Source organism: Heterodontus francisci, chromosome 13 (genome assembly GCF_036365525.1).
Source record: "Heterodontus francisci isolate sHetFra1 chromosome 13, sHetFra1.hap1, whole genome shotgun sequence".
Taxonomy (NCBI): domain Eukaryota; kingdom Metazoa; phylum Chordata; class Chondrichthyes; order Heterodontiformes; family Heterodontidae; genus Heterodontus; species Heterodontus francisci.
In genome coordinates, this window is record NC_090383.1 from 64342528 (window position 1) to 64368569 (window position 26042).

A 26042-nucleotide genomic window follows, 5' to 3' on the forward strand; every position below is an offset into this window, starting at 1 on the left:
GTCTTAAAAAATAAATCAATTTAAACATTTTGGCTTTTTCTTAAAACGTTAGCTTCATAAAATAATCACAAAAATGTTATCACCTCGATGGGCAAACAGTGTGTATGCGTCAGAAACTAAATTTATTATTTTACTTCACAATCATTTTCTGAGGCTAGATATAGATGCTGCTGATTACACATACTTCATATTGGTGTTTGGCAGCAGTTAATGCTTCCCATAGAAAGCATTACCCTTTCCAGTTAGAAAATGCAGTAATTTATTCGTTTCTGGGGGATTACTAGCAGTCCATTCTTGTTTGCTTTGGTCTCCATTTTTTTTGTTTTCTTTAGTGTAACCACTTGCTGATTTTTGTTCTGCTTGTGTGTCAGTGTGGATCATTTGGTAGCTCTTTTGCCTCAGAGCCTGAAGTTTCACCCCAGAACCTGAGTACATAAAAATAGGCTGGCATTCCTGCGCAAAGGTATGATGCAGAATAACTTATTTATATAATTTGTTCTCAACTCTCAATTGCAATTCTCCTGGGGCTTCATTTTAATCTCACCCATCTGCTTTTTTCTTATTGTTCGTTTGGGTGTTAAAATATTCATGGCACTCTTCAAAAAAGCTGAAATGTTCTGGCCACCATTCCGTTCTCAACCAGTTGATTAACTTATTACGTGTTATTTGTCAACTGAGTTTGTCTATAACAACAACTGCTCAACTTCTAAAAGTAATTATATTAATTATAACAAAAGCATAAGGAAACACTGCGTTGCTCCCAATATCCCCCCTCAAAATTATTTAAAGTGTTCCCCTTTTAGAGGAACACAGCTAATAGAAAATCAAATCATAAATAAACAAAGGAAAATTAAATAATGGCACCACCCGTGTTGTAAATAATTGTGTGTTTAGATGTAGGAGTAATTTGGATTTTATAAGGCATTATATAAATTTTTTTCTACATCTCATTGCAAAGATGTGTTTCCTTCCATATTATGGCAGCACTGAATGACAACTGATTTGTTTGAAAAATTTAATTTGCTCATTTCAGCCTATGTTTTTAGGTGTTCTACTTATTTGAAATAGGCATGCTAAGTTAGTGGTTTTCCATTTTTAAAAAAATCTTCCAGGCCTTATTTGTAATCATATTTGAAATATTTAGTTGGTGGAGTCTTTAATACCACATCTTGCACACGAAACTTGCTCTGTTTTTGGTGGACTCATGATTTAAATCCAGTCATTGACAGATGGTCAGATATTTGTTAGATTGGAGTCTGGATTTAGACTGTGCTGGAGCTCCCATTAAGTTATCAAATTTCAGATCCAGTGAATTCTGATCAATGTGTCAGTGATTCCTAACGGTTAACTGTATGACAGCATTACTTTTTTGATGGGCTCCTGAAGTGAGGTTAATCACTTTTTTTCCCCGTTCTTCATTTGTCAAATTATGCCTTTGCATTTCTACTTGAGAAGGACTGCACTGCTGGTTTCTTCCAGTTCAAATGAAATTGATGTCAGTTGTCATAAGTAGGTTACTCAAATGCAAATAGCTGTAGGTCATCTTTGCACTGTGCTGCTTATTGATTTTTGTGCAGAATTGGTCTATTTCACCAGGCACCTTGTCAGTGAAGCATTCTAATTTTCTAGTTTACAAAGAATTCCATTCATTTGTAGTATGCTTACTGTCCTGGAAAGAATCTGCACACTGACAATCAAGTTAGCCTATGGCACTTTTGCCATTCTATTTTGTGAATGTATTATTTAGAAAATGTTACTTTTTTGTAGAATATCATAATTATATGAAATATTGATTTCACTTGCAAGCAATGCTAGTATGTTACACTGTATTTCAGCCACTGAGGACTACCTATTGAGTTGACTGAGCCATTAAGACTGATTTGACAAGTATTTAAGTCAGACATAGTTAATTCATATTTGTGGAAAATTGTAGATTTTCCATTTTTAATGGAAATAGATTTGTTGGGGAATCTATGCATTAGGTAGAGTCAAATGGTCATTAAGTGCCAGGAAGAAATGAAATTTCAAGAAATCTAATCAAGGAAAAGCAGAAACAAAAACAGAAAATGCTGGAAACACAATGTTAGTCAAGATCTGTTCAAAGAACTGATAGGTTAATGTTTCAGATGTAGGCTTTGCAGACTTGATAGGTCTACATCTCATGTTACTATACCTGTTTTCCATGGGCTCAGGGAAGAGCACTGGGATGACATAATGGTATCTTTCAACGGTGGTCCTATTAGAATTTTATAGTGTTATCCATTATATTGCAATTCTTTTAAAATGTTTATTTAGAATATCAAATGAGGCAAAATATTATGCTTTAAAACTTAGTAACTAACAAATATTGTATAGTTGTAGATTTTATCACCTGTTCTTTAAATATACAGTAATTTTTTAAAAAAAAGCATATTAGAATAACCATCTTTTAAATGCATGCTTATTTTGGTAAGACCTATTCATAGTATTTAGTATTTGGATGACTCTAACCAAATAACACATGGATAATGTATTTCTTTAATGCATCTATTTGTACAAACAAATACAGTTTAGGTCTTGGAACGGGTCAATAAATTAGGAGATGTAGTGAATTGAGATCCATAGTAACGTTGAGATGCTGCTTTAAAGCAACAAAGAAAAGTTGTTTCTCCTTGTCATGGGTATGACTTAACAGCCCATTGTAATTGGCTAGTTTAGGTTTCCTTTTTGTTAATTGCAATGTGGTTGCTAGGGAACATTTTGTTCAGTGCACAATATTTTGTAGCTTGAGATGAAAGGGAAACCGCTGTTGGAAGTTTGTAATGACTATGCACATGAATTGAATAGTTATGTAAAAAGCATCTTCCAGAGATTACACTATTCAGCATACATGTCTTTGCTTTTAATGAAAATACCTTTTAGTCCTACAGTAGTAATTAAAGCAATAGCAGTTATAAACATTAATTATAAATGCTAAATGTATGAACGATGAATGAGAGCAAATAAACATTATTTTTGTGATTTGATAGACTCAGCAGCATAAATTCAAGAGCATCATAAGGATGTAATGTTACATGTCTTAATTCAGCATATGATCCGTTGTCCCTTTTTTGATGAACTTGGCAGAATAGCTATTATATTAAGCTTTGCTGTTGCACAGGGATTTGTTTTCTAATAGATGATGTGATCCAGCAATGTTTGCTCTTATATTGGTTCCAGTAGGTTAAATGCCAGCAAATCCTGCATCATTTCAGACCAGCAACATGCACTAACTCTACAGTTGCAGTCGGAAGAAGTTAAAATCTTTACTGCTGTAGAACTCTGTTCAATTGCAAATGACTTGTTTCGAAGCATTCAAAAAAGAACATCTGAATGAAAATAATGTTGAGAAAAGACTTCCATATCCACTATAACTGCCCTAAGCAGTCATTGATGCGATGGAGTGGTTTTTAAAAAAAAACCCAGCCAGTTCATGAAAAACTGAAATTCTTCTTTGTTGCCCTGAAGTAAGCCAGCAAGCTTCAGGTGATCATGACTCATAATCAAAATTGACTAGCAGCTCATGTCCCTTTAAGTGGCATTGCCCTCTTCTCTCAATTCCATGATGGTTTCTCAACAGTGTCCCTACTACCAAAGTCAAACTCGTGACCCTGTTATTTCCTGCAGATTGTTCCTTCTCTTTCATAATGGTGCCACACAAACTGCCTTCAAATCCACTCAAACCAACTTGTACCTTAATGAGTTATTGACTGTGAACTGATGGCTCTCATTAGATTCTACCCTTTTGTACTCTAGAACAAATAGTATTGGATACTACAGCTCTATCCAAGTTAATTTCTATCATCTAACTAAAATCTTGCTGCAGTTGTTTCTGGTGAAACAATTTCATTTCAAATCTGTCTTGTACTACTGAGATCTTGGCATAAATTTTAAAAATGAATACTGGAAATAAACCATGCCATCATTGCTAGTCATTGACAACTATCCTATTTTTCTATTATTCTAGGATTTCTTCTTGTTTTACTTTTCAATATTTTCCCCTGTCTTCCTGACGATTGAACCTTCCATTCATTGAAAAATACTTTTAGTATGTCACTTTCTTTACCAACTTTCTGATTTAGGCTTCACTTTACTGTGAATTCTTTTTGCTTGTGTGTGTGTGTGTATACATGTTATCACCCATAGTTAGTCATGGAATTTAGTATAATTAGTAGTGATGTAGGCAGACCTGGGCCCCCTGCAGAGATGTCTACTTTAAATAGGAACATGGAAGAAGATGGGAAATAGGAATAGCTGGGTGAATGACTAGGGCAACCCAAACTCGGAAGAAAGTCAACCATCTGATGCTACACTCAAACCCAGACAAGATCTCTTGAAACTTGGAATGTAAGGACGCTGTACCAGAGTGATAAAATAGGCAACTGCGTGAAAGAGATGTTAAGACATTTTAGGGTTGGCAGAAGTTAGATAGATGGAATCTGGTAAAATAGACAAAGGAAAGCAGGTGGTGGTGATCTCAGGTGGCAGTGAACATAAGAATGAAGACGGAATAATGATGACAAAGAAGGTAGCAAGAGCAATGCAGGGGGGTTGGCCAATATCAGTGACTATGGCAAAATGTAAAGGGAAACTGATGAGCATTGTGTATTTACTACTGTATGGGCCCAGGCAGATCACGGTGATGAAATCGAAGTATTCTATGAGGAGGTGCAAAAAAGCATTGAAGCACCCGAAGAGTGAAAACATTTTGATAGTCATGGGTTATTTGAACACAAGTTGGCAGAGAGGGGTGTGGAAATGTGATAGGAGTGTATGGGCCAGAAACACACAACAGCAGAGGTGAATGCCCGATGGAGGTCTATGAGGAAAACAACTTGATTGTCTTGAATACACTCTTCAGACAACACCCAAGAAGACTGTACACCTGGAAGAGTCCAGGTGATGTTGACGGAAATCAAATAGATTTTCTGATAATCAATGAGAGGTACAAGACCAGCATCAAAAATGCCTTCATTTACCCAGGTGCAGACATCAATTCAGATCACTGCCTGCTTGTAATGAAGATCAAGCTGGAAATCCCGAAAAGAAAGACCAAGCCAACCTAGACAAACAGAGGAAAATGAGAAGTATGCTGTGGAGATTACTAACTAGTATGAAGTTTTACTTCAGGAAGTGAAAGATCAAGATCTTGGGTGGGTGGGGGGAAAGAAACGAAAGAAAGGCATTGGGGAAAGGTTGAAACAGCGCATGAGACAGTCCCTAAGAAAGACAGGAGGAAACATCAAGAGTGGATGACTGAAATACTAGATATGATGGAGAAAGGAGACAGAATAAGAATATGACGAAATAGAAAAGCAGATAAGAAAAGTATGTAGAGCAGCCAATGAAAAGTGGTATGAAGAGTGTTGCAAGGAAATAGAACTGGAGAAAAGGCATAATATGACCGCATTGCATGAGAAAGTTAGAGCACTGACATGATGAGAAAAGAATAACTACAATTAGTGGCTGTATAAGGAGCAAGAGTCCAGAGTGTCCGCGGCCACGGCGTGCGGTAAGTCCAGTGTAGAGAAGAAGGAGCAGCGGGACCCCCAGGGAAATAAGTCTATCACAGAGGGGAAGCCTTGCGAAAAGGTGCCCCGAACACGCAAAAAGCCACGAACGGCTCCTCGGCCGCAACTTCAAAGTGCCCGCGGGAGATTGCGCTGCAGATACTCTCTGAGCTATGTTGGCAATGCTGGTACCGGCGCCCGAGGCTGTCGCTCACCTCCCGAAGGACGCGGATGAGCTTTCCAGGCGTCGATGGTGGGAACTGAAGAAATGGCTTATTACCTGCACACACTTTTGTTCCCCCCCCCCCCCCCCCCTTCCACCCCACACTTCCCTATCCCAGCTCCACACTCTCTCAGCTCATTTCCACACCCCCCCCCCCCCCCCTCTACCGGCATCCTCCTACACCTGTGTAGGGGCCCTAACAACCCCACTGCCTTGTGGGCGTCTCGGGAGAGACCAAGGCTAAGGGAGTAAACCCTAACAGAAAATCCGGAGCGGAACCCCGTACGCGGTCATGTGTCACCTTTGGCATGTTTTCGGCAGTTCCTGCAGCCATACCGGTGCCAAACGTCGTGCTCTGCACTCCTTTGGACCCCACCAGAAAGGCCGAGAGGGGGGTTTTGACGCTTGGGCAACTCTCAACCTCCATACATTCGCCCAGGCATGCGCCATGGAGAGGTCACTCCATAGTTGCCTCACAGCGACTGAAACAACATGGAAGGCAGCAGTTACGGGTTATAAGTCCAGCTCAGTTGGCGTAGAGATTGGGTGCCATGGGTTGCCTTTGTTGGTGGGAGAGGTCATCGCACCTCACTGGACAGCTACCGCCCGCCTCAAACCGGGCAGCCCCCGGTCAATAAGGTTCTGTCCCGCCACAGTCCACCTGCTTCAATGGGTTCTTGGAGCTCCGGGTCATTGCCCGAAAAGTGGACTGCAACACCGCACCAAACAACATGAAAAAAGGAAAGAAGGTACCAGCCCTTCACTTTGCAAGCTGGAACGTCAGAACTGTGTGTCCTGGCCTGTCGGAAGACCTTACACAAATCAACGATTCTCGGAAGACCGCCATCATTAACAACGAGCTCACGAGACTAAATGTAGACATTGCAGCACTTCAGGAGACAAGCCTCCCTGCGAGTGAATCTCTAGCAGAGCAAGACTACACCTTCTTCTGGTAGGGATCCTGAAGAACCAAGACAGCATGGAGTGGGCTTCGCCATCAGAAATTCCTCGCTCAAATGGCTCGGAACGCGTACTGTCCATCCGACTGCTCACCACCTCTGGTCCAGTACACCTACTCAGCATCTATGCTGCAACACTCTGCTCCCCACCTGAAGCTAAAGACCAGTTCTACGAGGAACTCCATAATATCATTAGTAGCATCCCCAACACCGAACACCTGTTCCTGCTGGGGGACTTTAATGCCAGGGTCGGGGCCAACCATGACTCATGGCCCTCCTGCCTTGGGCGCAATGGCGTTGGAAGGATGAATGAGAATGGGCAGAGACTGCTTGAGTTGTGTACCTATCATAACCTCTGCATCACCAACTCGTTCTTTCACACTAAACCCTGTCACCAGGTTTCATGGAGGCACCCAAGATCGTGTCGTTGGCACTAGCTAGACCTCATTGTCACAAGGCGAGCCTCTTTAAACAGCGTTCAAATCACACGCAGCTTCCACAGTGCGGACTGCGACACCGACCACTCCCTGGTGTGCAGCAAGGTTAGACTCAAACCAAAGAAGCTGCATCACTCCAAGCAGAAGGGACGCCCGCGCATCAACACTAGCAGAATTTCTCATCCACAGCTGTTACAAAAATTTCTAAATTCACTTGAAAAAGCCCTTCAAAACACTCCAACAGGGGATGCTGAGACAAAGTGGGCCCACATCAGAAACGCCATCTATGAGTCAGCTTTGACCACCTACGGCAAATGTGCGAAGAGAAATGCAGACTGGTTTCAATCTCATTTTGAAGAGCTGGAACCTGTAATAGCCGCTAAGTGCATTGCACTGTTGAACTACAAGAAAGCCCCCAGCAAGTTAACATCCGTAGCAATTAAAGCAGCCAGAAGCGTTGCACAAAGAACAGCCAGGCGCTGCGCAAATGACTACTGGCAACACCTATGCAGTCATATTCAGCTGGCCTCTGACACCAGAAACATCAGAGGAATGTATGATGCCATTAAGAGAGCTTTTGGGCCAACCATCAAGAAGATCGCCCCCCTCAAATCTAAATCAGGGGACGCAAGCAAATGGACTGCTGGGTGGAGCACTACCTAGAACTGTACTCCAGGGAGAATGTTGTCACTGAGACTGCCCTCAATGCAGGCCAGCCTCTACCAGTCATGGATGAGCTGGACGTACAGCCAACAAAATCGGAACTCAGTGATGCCATTGATTCTCCAGCCAGTGGAAAAGCCCCTGGGAAGGACAGCATTACCCCTGAAATAATCAAGAGTGCCAAGCCTGCTATACTCTCAGCAATACATGAACTGCTTTGCCTGTGATGGGACAAGGGAGCAGTACCTCAGGACATGCGCGATGTCAATATCATCACCCTCTATAAAAACAAAGGTGACCGCGGTGACTGCAACAACTACCGTGGAATCTCCCTGCTCAGCATAGTGGGGAAAGTCTTTGCTCGAGTCGCTTTAGACAGGCTCCAGAAGCTGGCCAAGCGCGTCTACCCTGAGGCACAGTGTGGCTTTCGTGCAGAGAGATCGACCATTGACATGCTGTTCTCCCTTCGTCAGATACAGGAGAAATGCCGCGAACAACAGATGCCCCTCTACATTGCTTTTATTGATCTCACCAAAGCCTTTGACCTCTTCAGCAGACGTAGTCTCTTCAGACTACTAGAAAAGATTGGATGTTCACCAAAGCTACTAAGTATCATCATCTCATTCCATGACAATATGAAAGGCACAATTCAACATAGCGGCACCTCATCAGAGCCCTTTCCTATCCTGAGTGGCGTGAAACAGGGCTGTGTTCTCGCACCCACACTTTTTGGGATTTTCTTCTCCCTGCTGCTCTCACATGCGTTCAGGTCTTAAGAAGGAATCTTCCTCCCCACAAGATCAGGGGGCAGGTTGTTCAACCTTGCCCGTCTAAGAGCAAAGACCAAAGTATGGAAATTCCTCATCAGGGAACTCCTCCTTGCTGACGATGCTGCATTAACTTCTCACACTGTAGAGTGCCTGCAGAGTCTCATCGATAGAGTTGCGGCTGGCTGCAACGAATTTGGCCTAACCATCAGCCTCAAGAAAACGAACATCATGGGACAGGACGTCAGAAATGCTCCATCCATCAATATTGGCGACCATGCTCTAGAAGTGGTTCAAGAGTTCACCTACCTAGGTTCAACTATCTCCAGTAACCTGTCTCTCGATGCAGAAATCAACAAGCGCATGGGAAAGGCTTCCACTGCTATGTCCAGACTGGCCAAGAGAGTGTGGGAAAATGGCACACTGACACGGAGCACAAAAGTCCGAGTGTATCAAGCCTGTGGCCTCAGTACCTTGCTCTATGGCAGCGAGGCCTGGACAACGTATGTCAGCCAAGAGCGACGTCTCAATTCATTCCAACTTCGCTGCCTCCGGAGAATACTTGGCATCAGGTGGCAGGAGCGTATCTCCAACACAGAAGTCCTCGAGGCGGCCAACATCCCCAGCTTATACACACTACTGAGTCAGCGGCACTTGAGATGGCTTGGCCATGTGAGCCGCTTGGAAGATGGCAGGATCCCCAAAGACACATTGTACAACGAGCTCACCACTGGTATCAGACCCACCGGCCGTCCATGTCTCCGCTTTAAAGATGTCTGCAAACGTGACATGAAGTCCTGTGACATTGATCACAAGTAGTGGGAGTCAGTTGCCAGCGTTCGCCAGAGCTGGCAGGCAGCCATAAAGGCGGGGTTAAAGTGTGGTGAGTCGAAGAGACTTAGTAGTTGGCAGGAAAAAAGACAGAAGCGCAAGGGGAGAGCCAACTGTGTAACAGCCCCGACAAACAAATTTCTCTGCAGCACCTGTGGAAGAGCCTGTCACTCTAGAATTGGCCTTTATAGCCACTCCAGACGCTGCTCCACATACCACTGACCACCTCCAGGCGCTTACCCATTGTCTCTCGAGATAAGGAGGCCAAAGAAAGAAGGAGCAAGGAACTCTTTGAAAAAGTGTGGTGAAATGATGGGTGTACATCAGAGAATTGTATGACTTTGAAGACAAGTGAATTGGTACCATCAGAGCGAAGAGAACGACTAGAGATAATAGAGGCAGAAGTCAGTGCAACGATCAAAAAGATGAAAGCAAAGAAGGCACCTGGAATTGGAGATACCAACCGAATGCCTGAAAGCCCTGAATGATTTGGATACTGACAGACCTCTAAAATAAAATTTACAGAATAGGATTCCTACATGAGGATTTTATGCAGTCAGTTTGTTTAGTTCCCAAAAAAAAAATCAAAAGCCCTAGAGTGTCAGAGCAGAGGATAATAAGCCTCATGAGCCATGTGATGAAAATGATTCTAATCATTTTGAAAAGAAATGACCAGTCCATAGAAGCAGAGATAGTAAGGATTCGGATCAAAGAAAGGAACAGGAGCGGGCATCTTTCATTTGAGAGTAGTCGTTGAAAGGTACCTGTAAGTGCAAAAGCCCGCGTATGTATGCTTTAAAGACTGAGAAGGCATTTGATAGGGCCGACCATCAGAAAATAATGGAGTGCTTAAATTAGAAATTGACAAATGATAAAAGGATCATTCAGGATCTATATTGATGAGACTTGATAGCAGCTTGTAAACTTTCCAATCAAAAGAGGAGTGAACCAGGGATGAGTTATGCACTCAACTGTTCAACCGGTACACTGAAGCTAACTTCAGTGATAGAAGAATTACCAGGTTGACATTGGTGGGTTAACTGTTGTTACGGATAGGTGGTAAGGGGTGTGGGTGGTTCCAACTTAATATGATTTAGCCTGAGTTTTACTTGCCAAATAAACTGACAATAGCAGGTTTTCTTGTAGGTTTAAAATAGAAGATTAACTATTTATTGAACAATATACATTCTCTGAAATGTTTGCAACATCACTTGCACACGCACGCTTCATGGTCTCCTACATTCTCGAAGATAGAAGGTAAAGGGTAAGAGTTCCTGGTGCGGTGGGTGTTTTGTGGTTTATGCTAAACCTGTTGAATCTTTTAAGTAGAACAATCTCTTTTAAAGGTGCAGGCCTGGGTTTGTAGTCTTGAATTTGTTGAGATTCGATTAGATTAGAGATATAGCACTGAAACAGGCCCTTCGGCCCACAGAGTCTGTGCCGAACATCAACCACCCATTTATACTAATCCTACACTAATCCCATATTCCTAACAAACATCCCCACCTGTCCCTATATTTCCCTACCACCTACCTATACTAGTGACAATTTATAATGGCCAATTTACCTATCAACCTGCAAGTCTTTTGGCTTGTGGGAGGAAACCGGAGCACCTGGAGAAAACCCACGCAGACACAGGGAAAACTTGCAAACTCCACACAGGCAGTACCCGGAATCGAACCCGGGTCCCTGGAGCTGTGAGGCTGCGGTGCTAACCACTGCGCCACTGTGCCGCCCCTTGTTGTAGATTTCTGATGGTTAAGATTTCAGACTGTAAGTGGTGGTCACTTTTAGTTCTCTGCTGCACCAAATTGAAGTGTAGAATTAGCAGCAGGGCTTCTTGTTTATGCTGGGTCTTTCCACAGCCCCTGCCTGGACTCCCTCTGATGTTGCTGTGATCTCTCCCTTTCTCTCCAGAGAGTTGCATTTTAAAGTCAGAATCCATCAAATTAGAGTCCTTGTTCGTTGACACATGGCTGTCTTGCATGGTGTGACCTTGTAGTGATCAGGATGTGGAATCCATAGCCATCCATTGATGTCTGGATGGGTATAATTCTGTTATGTGGCTCCTTCACATTGTTATAACCAGGTGAGAAAGTGGTCTAGGATTCCCTTTTCAGCCTTCACCTGGTCTTGCTGTAACAGGGTTTTAATTTTTAAATATACTGTGTTTTTAGCTCCCCACTTGGTGAATCCTTGTTCACCGCTTTCTAATTATAAGGTAAAGAAACGAGCACAAACAGGCTTTCTTAGGTTTCAAGAAGAAAGATGAAATTTTATTAAAACTTGAGCTTAAACTGTGATTTGGTTAATGCCTACACTAGCATGCAGACGCGATACACTCATACAAATAGAGACAGAAAAGAGCAGAAGAAATAAAGTGCAAAAAGTTGAGGCAATATCTGAAGAGTTTTTTGTTACTGTGCTTTGAGCTCGCTGTCGAGTCCTTGATTGAAGGTTTGGTCTTGCCTTTCGTTGGGGCCCAGTATTCTGCTTAAACCTTGTTCACTGGCAGAGACATTTCTCTCTTGGAGTTCATGTGTCTTAAGTAGTTTTTGGAGTTCCATGAGAAAGAGATGGGGGCAGACAGGAGAGGAAGTCTGCCTCAGTCCAGGAGTAAATAAGTTTAAGCACTGTCTGTACAATTTAAAACACTCCAAGTTGGCCAGCAGGGTAGTCACGTGACTGGTATAACCGCTTCTGGCTTTGTGTATTGGGTGGGTCAGCGAATGGTTCTTTGTTTACTAATATTGTATGTTAATATGCAAAAATGTCTTTCCAGCCAGGGGCTTGGCAACCCCTTATACCAGTCCTTCGCTTCTTTCCAGCAATAACTTTCAAATTGATGTCCATGTGGTGAAATTAATGTGCCCCATTCTTGGCAGGTGGGAGCCTGCATGACAACACCTTTTGATTTGGAAGAACCCATTCAATTCACAAATGTTTGGATGGTTTCAGGATGGGTGTAATTGACACCTTTTTAGACTGGAATGTATCCTTTTACCCTTGTGAGACACTTTGAATATACAGGCCAAGTCATCTGACCTTCAGCAGCCATCTTTCGGCACATTGATTTTCCTATAAAAAGTGGACAATTTCAAAGATTCCACTTTGAATAAAGTTCATATCGTAAAAGTAGGACTGGGTATGATCATGTCAAAAACTTGAGATGCGCAGATGACACTGCACTGATAGAGTCAGAAGAGGCACGACAGGAAATTGTGAACCAAGTGAAAGCAAGAAGGGTGGAACATGGATTAAGAATGAATATGAAGAAGACCAAGACACTGAGCAGAGTCCTAACCCTGGAATTGAAAATTGAAGTAAATGGACAAGTCCTGAAACAAATGAAAAGCTTCACATATCTTGGGCAGATTCCCATATATGATGGGAGATGTGATTGTGATAGCCAAGAGCAGCTTTGTCAAAATGAAGGACATGTTAACATCAAAGAAACTGAACATGAATTTTAGGAAAAGAATGCTGAGGTGCTACATTTTGTCATCTATATAAAATGTCTCGAAGACATGGACAAAAACAGAGACTGTTACGACCAAGGCGGGAGTAATGCACTGTTAATTCAGTCCCGCTGCACAGGTCATAGTGTATTAAAATTTCCCACCTACTGGAAAATAACCAAATTAAACACTCTATTTGTCCCCCAGAATAAAGCACACCAACCAGGTTTCTTCAAACAACAACTAAATTAACTATTTATTAACAAACTAAGTCTTAAGCAATAATGAGAACTCTGTGAAAGGATCCTTTTCAAGCTTCTTATTCTTCCTTACCCTCATGCGCATACACATACATTAAAAAAAAACCGATTAACTGGGAGAAAAGGCGTTTTTAGTTTACAACTGTTTCTTGGGAGTAATAAAATAATTAGGTTGTTAGGTTCTGGTAGGATAATTCCAGGATGATGAGGTATCCCTGAGCCGAATAGTCGGATGCGACTCGAAGTCTCTCCAGACGAAGTGGTTGAACAGTCTGTGATGGGTAGGCATTCATGGCACTTCGTCTTCAGGTGTCACACGGATCTTTCAGCTAAGAGTGTAGCAACGGGTCTCCTTGGGTTTTGAAATAGCAGTCTAGTAATAGTAGTTCTAGTATAGTAATAGAAGCTTTTTTAAATTTCAGGATTTTCCAAAACATAGAGGCACCAGGAATCACTCCTGAGGCAGAGATCTTTCAGAGACTGGAGGCAGTAGGAATCTGCTACCTTTTTTAAAATGCAGGGCTTCCGCTCAGCAAAGGAGCTTTTCTCCACAGAGCAGCAAATGTGTCTTTTCCTCTCCAGGGGTCTTTTTCTCTCCAGGCAGACCACAGCCACCACCTCAAATGTAGAATTTTTTCTTTACAAGAGAGGTAAACCTTTTTCAGGGAGAGGTCTTCGGTGGTCTGCAAAAAATCAGGTCCCAGCCAGTTTGTTCTGCTTCCTGTCTGTCCAGCCTTCTAGTCTCCACAATGCAAAAATGAAACTGAAATGCTGCAATCAAGTTATATGATCTGTCATTTCCATTCCTGTTTGTAACAGGTTTCTTGCAGCCTGTCCCACTTAGTTCAAACGCCATGTTTCAGCATTCAATGTTCAGAGAAAAATCCTTTATCTGTTTTTGAAGCACACAGAATTCTAACCTTTCAAATAAAGTAAACAAAACTCTTGTGACACTGTTGATCAGCTGAATGCATTTGAGATAGGGACGTACAGGAGGATGTTTTGCATTTCCTACACAAAGACTAATGAAGTGCTGGAAATAGCTGGAGAAAAAAGGAAATTAGTGTATAACTTCAAAGAGCGAAAGGTACAATATTTCGGTGACATTGTAACAGAAGGTTGACAGACAATTATTGGAAGGAAAGATCAACGGAAGACATAGGAGAGGGAAGCAGAGGAGAAAATGATGGTGGGTATGTTGGACTGGATGCAGTTGACCTAAGCAGAATGTGTAAGGCAGCACAGGACAGACAGACAGGTGGAGATCCATAGCAGTCAACCTTCTTGGAAGAAGATGATACCAGTGAACAAACAACTGTATGTAAGCCTTAATTTTCCTGTAGCATAGGTTTTAGAATAGACATTTCTTCTTTATAACATTTATTGTTCGCCAACAAAACAAAGTACCATAGCTCTCTTGAAATCAGAATCAGACACTGATGCTGTCCTGTCTGCTCAGCCCCACCCTCTACCCACCCGTTTAATCTTTTGTCCACAGCCTCTCGCATGCTGTCCGGCTTACACTGTTACTATCTGTCTGGCCGGCGGATGTTGGCTGCCTCTTTCTCAATTATATAGATCACACAGCAATGGCTACGGAACATGTATAAACAGGATACTAATTTTTCTCTACTTTTTAAAAATCTGATGCATGAGATATATATAATTATATAGATATAAATATTAATGTATGTGCGTGTTAGCTGATTAGTACTGATGCATTCTGGGAAATAAGGTATATTGCTGATGCTCAGATTGTACAATCTAAATTCATTTCATTGTCACAGAATGGGACAAAAATATCAAATGTCAAGCCCAGACATTTGGTGTGACGAAGGCATTAAAAAGTACAAGGCAATTAGATGGATACATTTAAATAAATTATTTTGAAATATGTAATTTTTTGTATTTGAAAATATTGCTTAAATCTTTATTTTAGACATTAAATTTCAATTACTGTAGGCATGAAATGGCAAATAATTCAGATAGCAATTTGAGACAATTATGAGAACCCAGTGACCAAATTGCTCAATTAGAGTGCTTCGTTCACGTGGATTAAAACAAGAAATGCTGGAACCACTCAGCAGGTCTGGCAGCATCTGTGGAAAGAGAAGCAGAGTTAACGTTTCGGGTCAGTGACCCTTCTTCGGAACTGGCAAATATTTGAAATGTCAAAGGTTATAAGCAAGTAAAGCGGGGGTGGGGCAAGAGATAACAAAGGAGAAGGTGTAGATTGGACAAGGCCACATAGCTGACCAAAAGGTCATGGAGCAAAGGCAAACAATATGTTAATGGTGTGTTGAAAGACAAAGCATTAGTACAGATTAGGTGTTAATACACTGAATGTTGAACAGCAGCAAGTGCAAACATGGAAAAAAAACTGTGGGTAAGCAAACTGAACAAACTAAGATGAAATGAAATAAATACAAAAAAAATCGTCCAATCGCTCTACACCTCCATCCACCACCAGGATGGTTTGAGGGCTGTCCGCATCTTCCTGGAACAGAGGCCCAACCAGTCCCCATCCGCCACCACCCTCCTCCGCCTGGCTGAACTTGTTCTCACATTGAACAACTTCTCCTTCAACTCCACGCACTTCCTTCAAGTAAAAGGTGTCGCTATGGGTACCCGCATGGGTCCTAGTTATGCCTGTCTTTTTGTGGGATATGTCGAGCATTCTTTATTCCAGTCCTACTCAGGCCCCCTCCCCCAACTCTTTTTCCGGTACATTGATGACTGTATCGGTGCCGTTTCCTGCTCCCGCCCGAATTGGAAAACTTTATCAACTTTGCTTCCAATTTCCACCCTTCTCTCACCTTTTACATGGTCCATCTCTGACACTTCCCTTCCCTTCCTCGACTTCTCTGTCTCCATCTCTGGGGATAGGTTGTCTACTAATATCCATTATATGCCCACCGACTCCCACAGCTACCTCGACTACACTTCACACCCTACCTTCTGTAAGGACTCCATTCCATTCTCCCAGTTTCTCTGTCTCCGACTCATCTTCTCTGATGATGCTACCTTCCATGACAGTGCTTCTGATATGACCTCCTTTTTCCTCAACCGAGGATTTTCTCCCCCCCCCCCCCACTGTTGTTGACAGGGCGCTCAACCGTGTCCGGCCCATTTCCCACACCTCTGCCCTCAACCCTTCCCCTCCCTCCTTCCCCTCCCTCCCAGAACCGTGACAGGGTTCTCCTTGTCCTTACTTTCCACCCATCAGCCTCCATATCCAAAGGATCATCCTCCGCCATTTCCGCCACCTCCAGCGTGATGCCACTACCAAACGCAACTTCCCCTCCCTTCCCCTGTCAGCATTCCGAAGGGATCGTTCCCTCCGCGACATCCTGGTCCACTCCTCCATTACCCCCACCACCTCGTCCCTGATCCATGGCACCTTCCCCTGCAATCGCAGGAGGTGTAATACCTGCCCATTTACCTCCTCTCTCCTCACTATCCCAGGCCCCAAACACTCCTTTCAGGTGAAGCAGCGATTTACTTGTACTTCTTTCAATGTGGTATACTGTATTCGCTGCTCACAGTGTGGTCTCCTCCACATTGGGGAGACCAAGCGCAGACTGGGTGACCGCTTTGCGGAACACCTCCGCTCAGTCCGCAAGCAGGACCCTGAGCTTCCGGTTGCTTGCCATTTCAACACTTCCCCCCCCCCCCCCCCCCCCCCCCCCCTGCTCTCATGCTCACATCTCTGTCCTGGGCTTGCTGCAGTGTTCCAGTGAACATCAACGCAAGCTCGAGGAACAGCATCTCATCTACCGATTAGGCACACTACAGCCTGCCGGACTGAACATTGAGTTCAATAATTTCAGAGCATGACAGCCCACCATTTTACTTTCATTTTTAGTTATTTTTTCTTCCTTTTTTCGACATTCTTTTTTACATTTTTTACAATCTTTTTTTTGCATTTATTTCATTTCATCTTCGTTTGTTCAGTTTGCTTACCCACTTTTTTTCATGTTTGCGCTTGCTGCTGTTCAATATTCAGTCCATTAACACCTTATCTGTACTAATGCTTTATCTTTCAACACACCATTAACATATTGTTTGCCTTTGCTCCATGACCTTTTGGTCAGCTATGTGGCCTTGTCCAATCTACACCTTCTCCTTTGTTATCTCTTGCCCCACCCCCACCTCACTTGCTTATAACCTGTGACATTTCTAATATTTGTCAGTTCCGAAGAAGGGTCGCTGACCCAAAACGTTAACTCTGCTTCTCTTTCCACAGATGCTGCCAGACCTGCTGAGTGGTTCTAGCATTTCTTGTTTTTATTTCAGATTTCCAGCATCTGCAGTATTTTGCTTTTCTTTTAGTTCACGTGGATGTTAGCATTATAAATTCATATGTTCACATTTATAATGGAAAAAATTGAGAGTCACAGACAAAATATATGTGCCGATGTAAGACTTTTGATTATTATGGATAAAGTTAATGGTATGTTTGCTTGCATTTTCTTTTAGCTTTGTCTCACTGTAGGGAAATACGTTCAGGACAAATTTCTTGCAGTTGATTTGACTCCCGTGCAAATAGAAAATATCTTTGAAAAATTTTTTTTTTGAAAAGCAAACATCAGTCATTTGAAACGCAAAGACAGGTTTTCACCAATAGAAAATATGAAGCGAAGTGTCATAACGTCTGCTAAAGTTATTTTTAAACTTAGTCTACAATTATGCATTAAAAAAAAATGTCGGACATTTCATGCTGGTTCGGACTTGACTGAGCACACCAATATAGTTCCCACTCCAAGCAATTGAACTTTGATTTAACCCAAGTCTCTGTTAGTTTAACTAGAAGTTTGGATTTCAAGGGGTACAGCTTTAGCAGCAGAATAGTACACTGTCCTTATAAAACAGTATGTAATCTGAGTAACATAATGGGATATATATGAGCCAGAATTCTGAGCCAAAATAACAGTGTCTGCACACTAATAACAGTGGGCACATTAATCGGATTATCGGGAAACTTGTGGCAAGGAAGAGATACCCCATGAATCACCACAAGGTGCTGCATAATTTAAACCACTCCATTGTTAGCCTTGTGAGAATGGCAGCTTGCCCACAATTTGTCTGAGAGTCTCAAGAAATTGCTGCATTTGCACATTAATTGCCAGTTAGACTGCTGCAGAAGTTTATGCCTGGTATTTAACAGCATGAACAATGTTGCTAAACTTCTCTGGAAAGAGAAAAGCTGAAACTGGAGTTTCATTCCTCATCTCATGCATGGAAGAAGCCGTGATGAAATAAACTATGAACTGGAGAAATGATTAAATAAAAAGTCAACTGTTAAACTGAACCACAAGAAATGGGCACATTTGTACCACAGACAAAATGGAGTAGAGGTCACCCTCCTGTACCTGCAAAGGCAAAACTCATTATATGTGTCTGAATTAGCTCTGGGGAGAATCCACTGAAATTGAAAGGAGCCCATTACGTTTTGATGACTCGTGTTTACAGAAATGAACTAACAAAGGTTCTGTAGACAGAATGTCTCCAAGATGAATAGGTGTGAAGTAGCACCATTGTAGCAGGATGGTCCCCACCCAGACAGCAATGGTTTCCATATCCTGGGACATTGTGTGGTTACACCAAGGGAAAGGGCCCTGTGTCACTTGACAGAGACTTAAATGTGACAGATTTTAACCTTAATATAGCCCTCTAGAGCGAAAGAGGAGATCACGAATAGACCACAGAAAGCCAGTTGCAGCCAAAGGCTGTGAGGTTGGTCCAGCTAAGGAAGAATCCCTGCTGCTGATACTATACTTCAACTTGCTGCAGCAGAGAACTTAAAAGGTGACCACCGCCTCTGGACTGACGTTTTAACCACTAGAGGTCTGCAACACCTCAGCAAACATACAGGTCTGCACCTTTTGAAAAGACTTTGCTCCCGAGAAGATTCAACAGGTTTCTGTGAACCATGAACTCGTAGATTATTTGGAATTTTAATTGCATCTTACCCTTTTCCCTTCTTTCAATCTACAGCTGTCTGTCTTTATGTGTGCATGTGTGTGTGACTACGAGTGGGTGAAAGTTGCGAACAATTTGGGTTTTGCTGTTTTAAATAAAAATGTAACTTTTTTTTAAACCTATGAGTGTCGTTTGAGTGTTTTGTTAGTCCCCATTTAGTTGATCCTAACACACCATTTTTAATAACGCTATCTGTGGTCAGTTGGGAGGTGAAAAGTTGAAGCTACTCCACACCACTTACCATTTGTCCATAATACTACATATAGTAAATCGTTACAGAATGTTAGTTATATTTTTATTCTTGCTTTCTCCTCTTTCTCTTACCCCCCCCCCCCCCCCCCCCCCCTTTGATTTTCAGCTGGCATAATCTGGAATCTGGTTGCTCAAACATTTTGAAAGGGTGGAAATTTCAACTTTGGCAGACACATAAAACGGGCAGTGTCAGATTGACTGCCCATTGTGCATCCCACCTGCTTTCCTTTCCATTAAGTAGTTAAATTAGTAATTACTTCATGTTTTACTTTCTTTAAAACATTGAACTTTAAAAATTTCAGTTTTTTCCAAAAGCATTTTGACTAATTGGATTCTCTTATGAGTGTTACTTCAGGATTGATTTTTAGGTCTTAGGTTTTGTATTGGTCATCTTCTAACTGCTTTCTGTGCTTTTAACTCATATGCTTCCTACTTCAGTTCTAATTTGCTCCTATTAAAACCTATCCACGAAGTATAATAATGTGATGTTACAGGAAGGAAATGGGAAATGTCTGCTAGATGCAATGCATATTTTTGTCAATATTTTGCCATTAGTTTCTGATGTGCTGTCTGGAACTTTTAGCTTGGTCTCCATTAAAATTATCTATGTGGCTGAATAAGTTGTTTTTAAGCACGCAAGCTGCCTCTGCTTTTGAGTAAAAAAAAAATCAAAACCTATTTTGGCTGGAAGGCCAAGCACAGTTTTCTTGTAGGAAAATAGAAGCCACCCCCAGTAACAAATATTACCTTTTTAGACTTCACATGTGTGCATGGCCTTGGTGTCCAGTGAAGTGCCATTCTAGCTCATGTGAAAAAAAAATTCAGTTTGTTTCCTGGATCATTTTTGGTTCTGCTCCTGACTGTTATATTGGTTTCTGGAACATTTGAGTCAGTTAGAAACACACTTCACTGAGCACGACTTTCACAAGTTTCTTTCGAAATACTTTCAGCAGCCATATTCAACCCTGCACCAGCGCAGCACCTTCCCCTTGTACTGTGTAACCAGTTCACCACACATAATGTAATGGGAGAGTGACTGATAACACAAATTCTCCCTCTGCATTTTTTAATGCATTTTAACTGTCTAATTTGATGTTCATAAACAAGTATTCATGAGACTCTAAGCTGTACATTTACTTGTGCTTTTTATCTTCTAAACAAAGTATTTAACTTTAATTTTCCTGCTGTTTGTTTTTCAGCAACCCTAAATTAGTAAATCAAAGGCTGAACAAGAAAGTAAACAATGATATGTCACTCCGAGTTCAAAATTTATCCAGCTTGGTGCATCAAATTAAATTGTATTATCAGGTAAACGATGAGCAAATCCTTTGCTTCTATCTAAAAGTATATTAATCTTTGGGACTCCTTGTATTGCACCTGTTTTTGCATTTCAGCAATAATGTATGGATGGGATATATCTGAAACTTTACAAACACAATATTCAGTTCTTTGAAAAAATAATTGTTTGAGTTCAATCATCTCTGCTTCAATCACTACTTGCAGTAAACCTGGAAAAAGAAAATCGGTGCATGTAAAGCAGCCTGCTGATTTGCTATTGCCTGTTTTGTGCTACTGCTTCCAGACCAATTTCACTGTTTCCATTTGTGTTGAGGGAGTGGATTCTTCCAATTTCTCCACTAGTTCTAATGATCCTGAGTTTGTGCCTCTTGTTACAGATATGTCAACCAATGTAACAATCTTTCATTTGTCCTCTCAAAAGTTTTCATATTTCTCTCTGGTCCATCCTTTAGCCTTCTCTGTTCCAATGGAAAAATAGGCCTCCCTCCAAAACCACCTCCAGCTCTGCAGTGGCAATACCTGGGCTTTTTCCTTGTTTTGCAACAAAAAAATGTTGCCGTAAGCTGCGCATTCCATCTCCCTTGCTAGCTATTTGCTTGAATCCAATGGTGTACAATCTTGATGTTAAACTGAGTTTCAAGCCCCACAATTGATCCATCACAAAAATCAACTCCTTTTTTCTTTTAGTATTGCCTGCCTCCAATCCTAGTGCAGTCCGCCACGGGTAAAAGCTTCAGACTGAACTTCTCCGCTGGCCTCCTGAACTCCAGAAACTCAAGAGGATCCAAAATCCCACTGTGTCCCTTCCCATAATGTACCAAGTTCTGCTTACATAACAACCCCGATAATCATGACTACCTCTACTCGCATCGCCAAGCAAATTGGTCTTCAAATCCTTGTCTTCATTTACAAATCACTCCATGGCTTTGCTTCACACTAATTCTGCAACTTTTTCCAATCCTGCATCCCACCCTTTGCTTTTCTTCATTTGTTCTATTGAATGGGTGGTATGGCCAAATCTAGAGCCCCCTGGTTATCTAGAAGCTTACAGAGTAAGTCAAAGCAGAAAAAGAAAGCTGATAACGATCACAAAAAAACTTAATACACCTAGAGGAGTATAGAAAGTGCAGGGGTGAAGTTAAAAAGGAAATTAGAAAAGCAAAGAGAGGACACGAAAAATTATTGGCAGGTGAAATCAAGGAAAACTCAAAAGATGCTTTATCAATACATTAAGAGCAAGCGGATAACTAAGGAAAGGGTAGGGTCTATCAGAGATGTACAAGGGAATTTATGCGTGGATGCAGAAGATGTGGGCAGGGTTCTTAATGAGTACTTTATCTCTGCCTTCATAAAGGAGAGGGTTGATGCATTGTAGTTAAAGAGGAGGAGTGTGAAATAGTAGATACAGTAAGCATAATAAGAGAGGAAATGCTAGAGGGTCTGAAATCCTTGAAAGTGGGTAAATAGTCAGGGCCGGATGCATTACATCCCAGGTTGTTAGAGGAAGCCAGGGAGGAAGTAGCTGATGCGCTGAGGACCATCTTCAGATGCTCACTGGATATGGGCGAGGTGCCAGAGGATTGCAGGTCTGTGAACATTATTGTTTAAAAAGGGTGCAAGGGATAGGTCAGATAATTAATTATAAGCTGGTCAGTCTGACCTCGATGATGGATAAATTATTAGAATCAATTCTGAGGGACAGGATAAACTGCCACTTACTTAGAAAGGCGCGGATTAATCGGGGATAGTCAGCATGGATTTGTTAAGGGAAGGTCATGTCTTCCTCAAAAAACTCAAATCAAGTTAGTAACGAGAAGGATTGATGAAGGTAGTGCAGTGGATGTGGTCTACGTATATTTTAGTAAGGCATTTGACAGGGTCTCGCATGGCAGACTGGTCAGTAAAATGAAAGCCCATGGGATCCAGGGGAATGTGGCAGGTTGGATCCAAAATTGGCTCAGGGATAGGAAACCCAAGAGTAGTAGTCGATGGATGTTCTTGCGAATGGAAAGCGGTTTCCAGTGGCATTCCACAGGGCTCAGTGTTGGATCCCTTGCTGTTTGTGGTATATATTAATGATTTGGAATTAAATATGGGAGGCATGATTGGAAAATCCGCTGATGACACAAAAATTGGCCATGTAGTTGATAGTGAAGAGCAGTAGATTCCAGAATGATATCAATGGTTTGGTTGAGTGGGCGGAAAAGTGCTGAATGGAATTCAATCTGGAGAAGTGTGAGGTAATGCATTTGGGGAAGGCAAACAAAGCGAGGGACTACACAATAAATGGGAGGATATTGAGAGAGGTAGAAGAAGTGAGAGACCTTGGAGTGCATGTCCACAGGTCCCTGAAGGTGGCAGGACAGGTAGATAGAGTGGTGAAGAAGGCATATGGAATGCTTTCCTTTATTGGCTGAGGTGTAGAGTACAGAAGAAGGGATGTAATGCTGGAACTGTATAAAATGCTGGTTCGGCCCTGGAGTATTGGGTACAGTTCTGGTCACCACATTACAGGTAGGGCATAATTGTTCGGAGAGAGTACAGAGAAGATTTACAAGAATGTTGCCAGGGCATGAAAGTTTGAAGCTATGAGGAAAGATTGGATAGGTTAGGGTTGTTTTCCTTAGAGCAGAGGAGGCTGAGGGGTGACTTAACTGAGGTGTACAAAATTATGAGGGACCTAGATGAAGTAGACAGGAAGGACCTGTTTCCCCTAGCGGAGAAGTCAGTTACCGGGGGCACAGATTTAAGGCGATTGGTAGAAGGATTAGAGTGGGCATGAACATTTTTTACACCCAGAAGGTGGTGGGTGTCTGGAATTCACTGCCAGGAATGGTGGTGGAGGCAGAAACCCTCAACTAATTTAAAAGGTACCTTGACATGCACCTGAAGTGCTCTAACCTGTGAGGTTATAGACCAGGTGCTGGAAGGTGGGATTAGATGGGGTGGCTAGTTTTTTAAGCCGGCACAGACACGATGGGCTGAATGGCCTCCTTCTGTGCTGTAGTTTTTCTATGGTGTCACTCTGCTTCACTGCAACTATGACATTATGCTGCTGCTGTTAAATTATCTTGCTAAACCTGTTGGCCCTGATGTGTCTTTTAACCTTCACAAGCCTCTAAGCCTACTTCTTGGACCTCCATCTTTGTTTGTCTCCTCTAACTCCTCTCCTAATTCCTGCTTTGTGTTGATATCTCCCCTCCATTCCCCCTCCACGTGACGTCTTGATGCTCTGCAACTGCAAGCTGTGTTGCCACCGAAATTGCAGCAGTGGAACAAAAGAAGTCCCAAGAAAATTTCCAGTATCTGTTACGAATACAGCACCTTGTGTGCACCGATATGTTCAATCTGAGTCAATAGCTGGGGAGGGGGATAGATTTGGGGCCTCATAAAACTGTTGATCTGTGTTAAAATTTTGGTTGCTACATTAAGAAAGCATGTTACTTAAAAGTTATTCTGTTCTTAAATATCTGGGGCTCTTTCGATGTGGTGTTGCAACAGATTACCATATATTTTCTGGAAAAAGCTCAGCATTTTACAAAAATTTTTGTTTACCTTGTATTTAGTTTTCTAGATTTCTGGTTTTGTGTCTGTGGAAGGAGCCTTTGGCATTTGTTCACTGGCACAGTGTCAGTAGCTTATTTACTTTAATGCTTGGCAGTTAATTTATCTCCGAGAAGAAATTGGTGGTATTCTGTTCTTGATGGGTAATTTTCACCAAACTTAATTAGAAAACTCTTAAGACACAGTAGTATTAAGGTCATATGGAAATAATTTCTGTTCTCAGACCACACTATGCACTAGGCTTGCCAAGGTTTAAAAACTCACCTGGTTTCAACACCCTGGACTCCTCCATCATTAACATCCCTGGCTGTGTCCTCTCCCACCAGCTGGACAGACCCAGCAAGGGTGGGTATACAGTTGGGTGGAGTAGCCTGGAAATTCTGAAGTTGATTCCAGATCTCAAGATTCAAACCTCCTGATTATCACCTATCATCCTTCAGCTGATGAATCAGTATTAAGATGTGTTGAACCCCACTTGGAGGAACAACTTGAAGGTAGCAGGGTCACAGAATGTACTTGAAGATGGGGGGCGTCAATATCCATCACCAAGAATGTATTGAAAGTACCACAACTGAACAAGCTGCCTGAGTTCTGAAGGACATAGCTGCCAGAGTGGGCTTGCAGTGGGTTGTCAGGTATCCAACAATAAGCAAACTTGATCTTATTCTCCCCAATTTACCTATAGTAGATTTGTCAGTCCATAACAGAATTGGTAGGAGTGAACACAATATATCGTCATGGAGACCAAGTCCCATCTTCATGCTGAGAATGCCCTCTACCATATCATATAGCACTGCACCATGCTGATTGGGATAGATTAAGAATGGATCTGGCAGCTCAAAATTGGGCATCGGTGGCAGAATTGTGTACGACTGCTTATGTTTACATAGAACCTATAACTTAATAAAACATCCCACGGTGCTTTGCAGGAACATAATCTCTCAAAAAACAAATTGACACCGATCCAAAGAAGGAAACATTAGGGGCTAAAAAAACTTAGCCAAAGAGATGGAATTTAAGTTTTTTTTTAAGGGAGGAGATAGAAGTGGAGAGGTTTAGGAGGGAATTTCAGAGTGTCAAGTCTAGAGAGCTGAAGGCCTGGCTGCCAGTGATGGAACATAGAAAGTTAAGGATGCACAAGAGGCCAGGATTGGAAGAACAAAGAGCTCTTGGTGGTTTGTAGGGCTGGAGGAGATTACAGACCTTGAAGGTGGGGGTGATGGGGTGAAGCCACAGAGGAATTTGAACACGAGCATCAGAATTTACAAATCAAGGCATTCAATGAATGTCAATGAGCACAAGATAATAGGTGAATTATGTGAGTTAACATACAGGCAGCAGGGTTTTGCCAAGCTTCAATTTATGGAGGGTGCAAGGTGGGAGGACAGCTAGGAGAACATTGGAATAGTTGAGGCTGGAGATAAGTGCATGGATGAATGTCTCAGCAGTTGATAGGCTGTGACAGGGGTTTAGATGGGCAGTATAGGCAGCCTTAGTGATGGAGAGGATATGTACTCTTGAGTCAAAAAGGATACCAAGGTTGCAAACAGTGTGGTTCATCTTGAGACCATGACCAGGGAGGAGTATGGAATTGATGATATGGGCCAAAGGCCATGGCTTCAGTCACCCTAGTGTTTAATCGGAGGAAATGTTTTCTCATCCAGTACTGGATGTCAGACAAGGAGCCTGACATCACTAGTGGAGTGGTGAGAGGTGATAGTGAGGTAGAGCTGGGTGTTGGAGTACGCATGGACCCTGATGCTGTATTCAGTGTCGTCAAGGGGCTTCATATACTTGAGAACTAGGAGGGGGCCAAGGA

At 42.2% G+C, this 26042-nt stretch overlaps 1 protein-coding gene across 9 annotated transcripts in view; it reads left to right on the forward strand.

The window, feature by feature from the left end:
- LOC137376405 (girdin-like) overlaps positions 1-26042 on the forward strand; it is a 413979-nt gene that overhangs the window by 7366 nt on the left and 380571 nt on the right. For 8 of the 9 annotated variants that reach the window (XR_010976210.1, XR_010976209.1, XM_068044907.1 and 5 more), the window contains exon 3: positions 20560-20668. The exons of the other annotated variant lie outside the window; for it this stretch is intronic. Coding sequence is in view for 6 of the 8 variants with exons in the window: in XM_068044907.1 (XP_067901008.1) it covers positions 20560-20668 (109 nt within the window). In the remaining 2 variants the exon portion in view is untranslated. The remainder of the gene's footprint in view (positions 1-20559; positions 20669-26042) is intronic. 9 annotated transcript variants of the gene reach the window in all.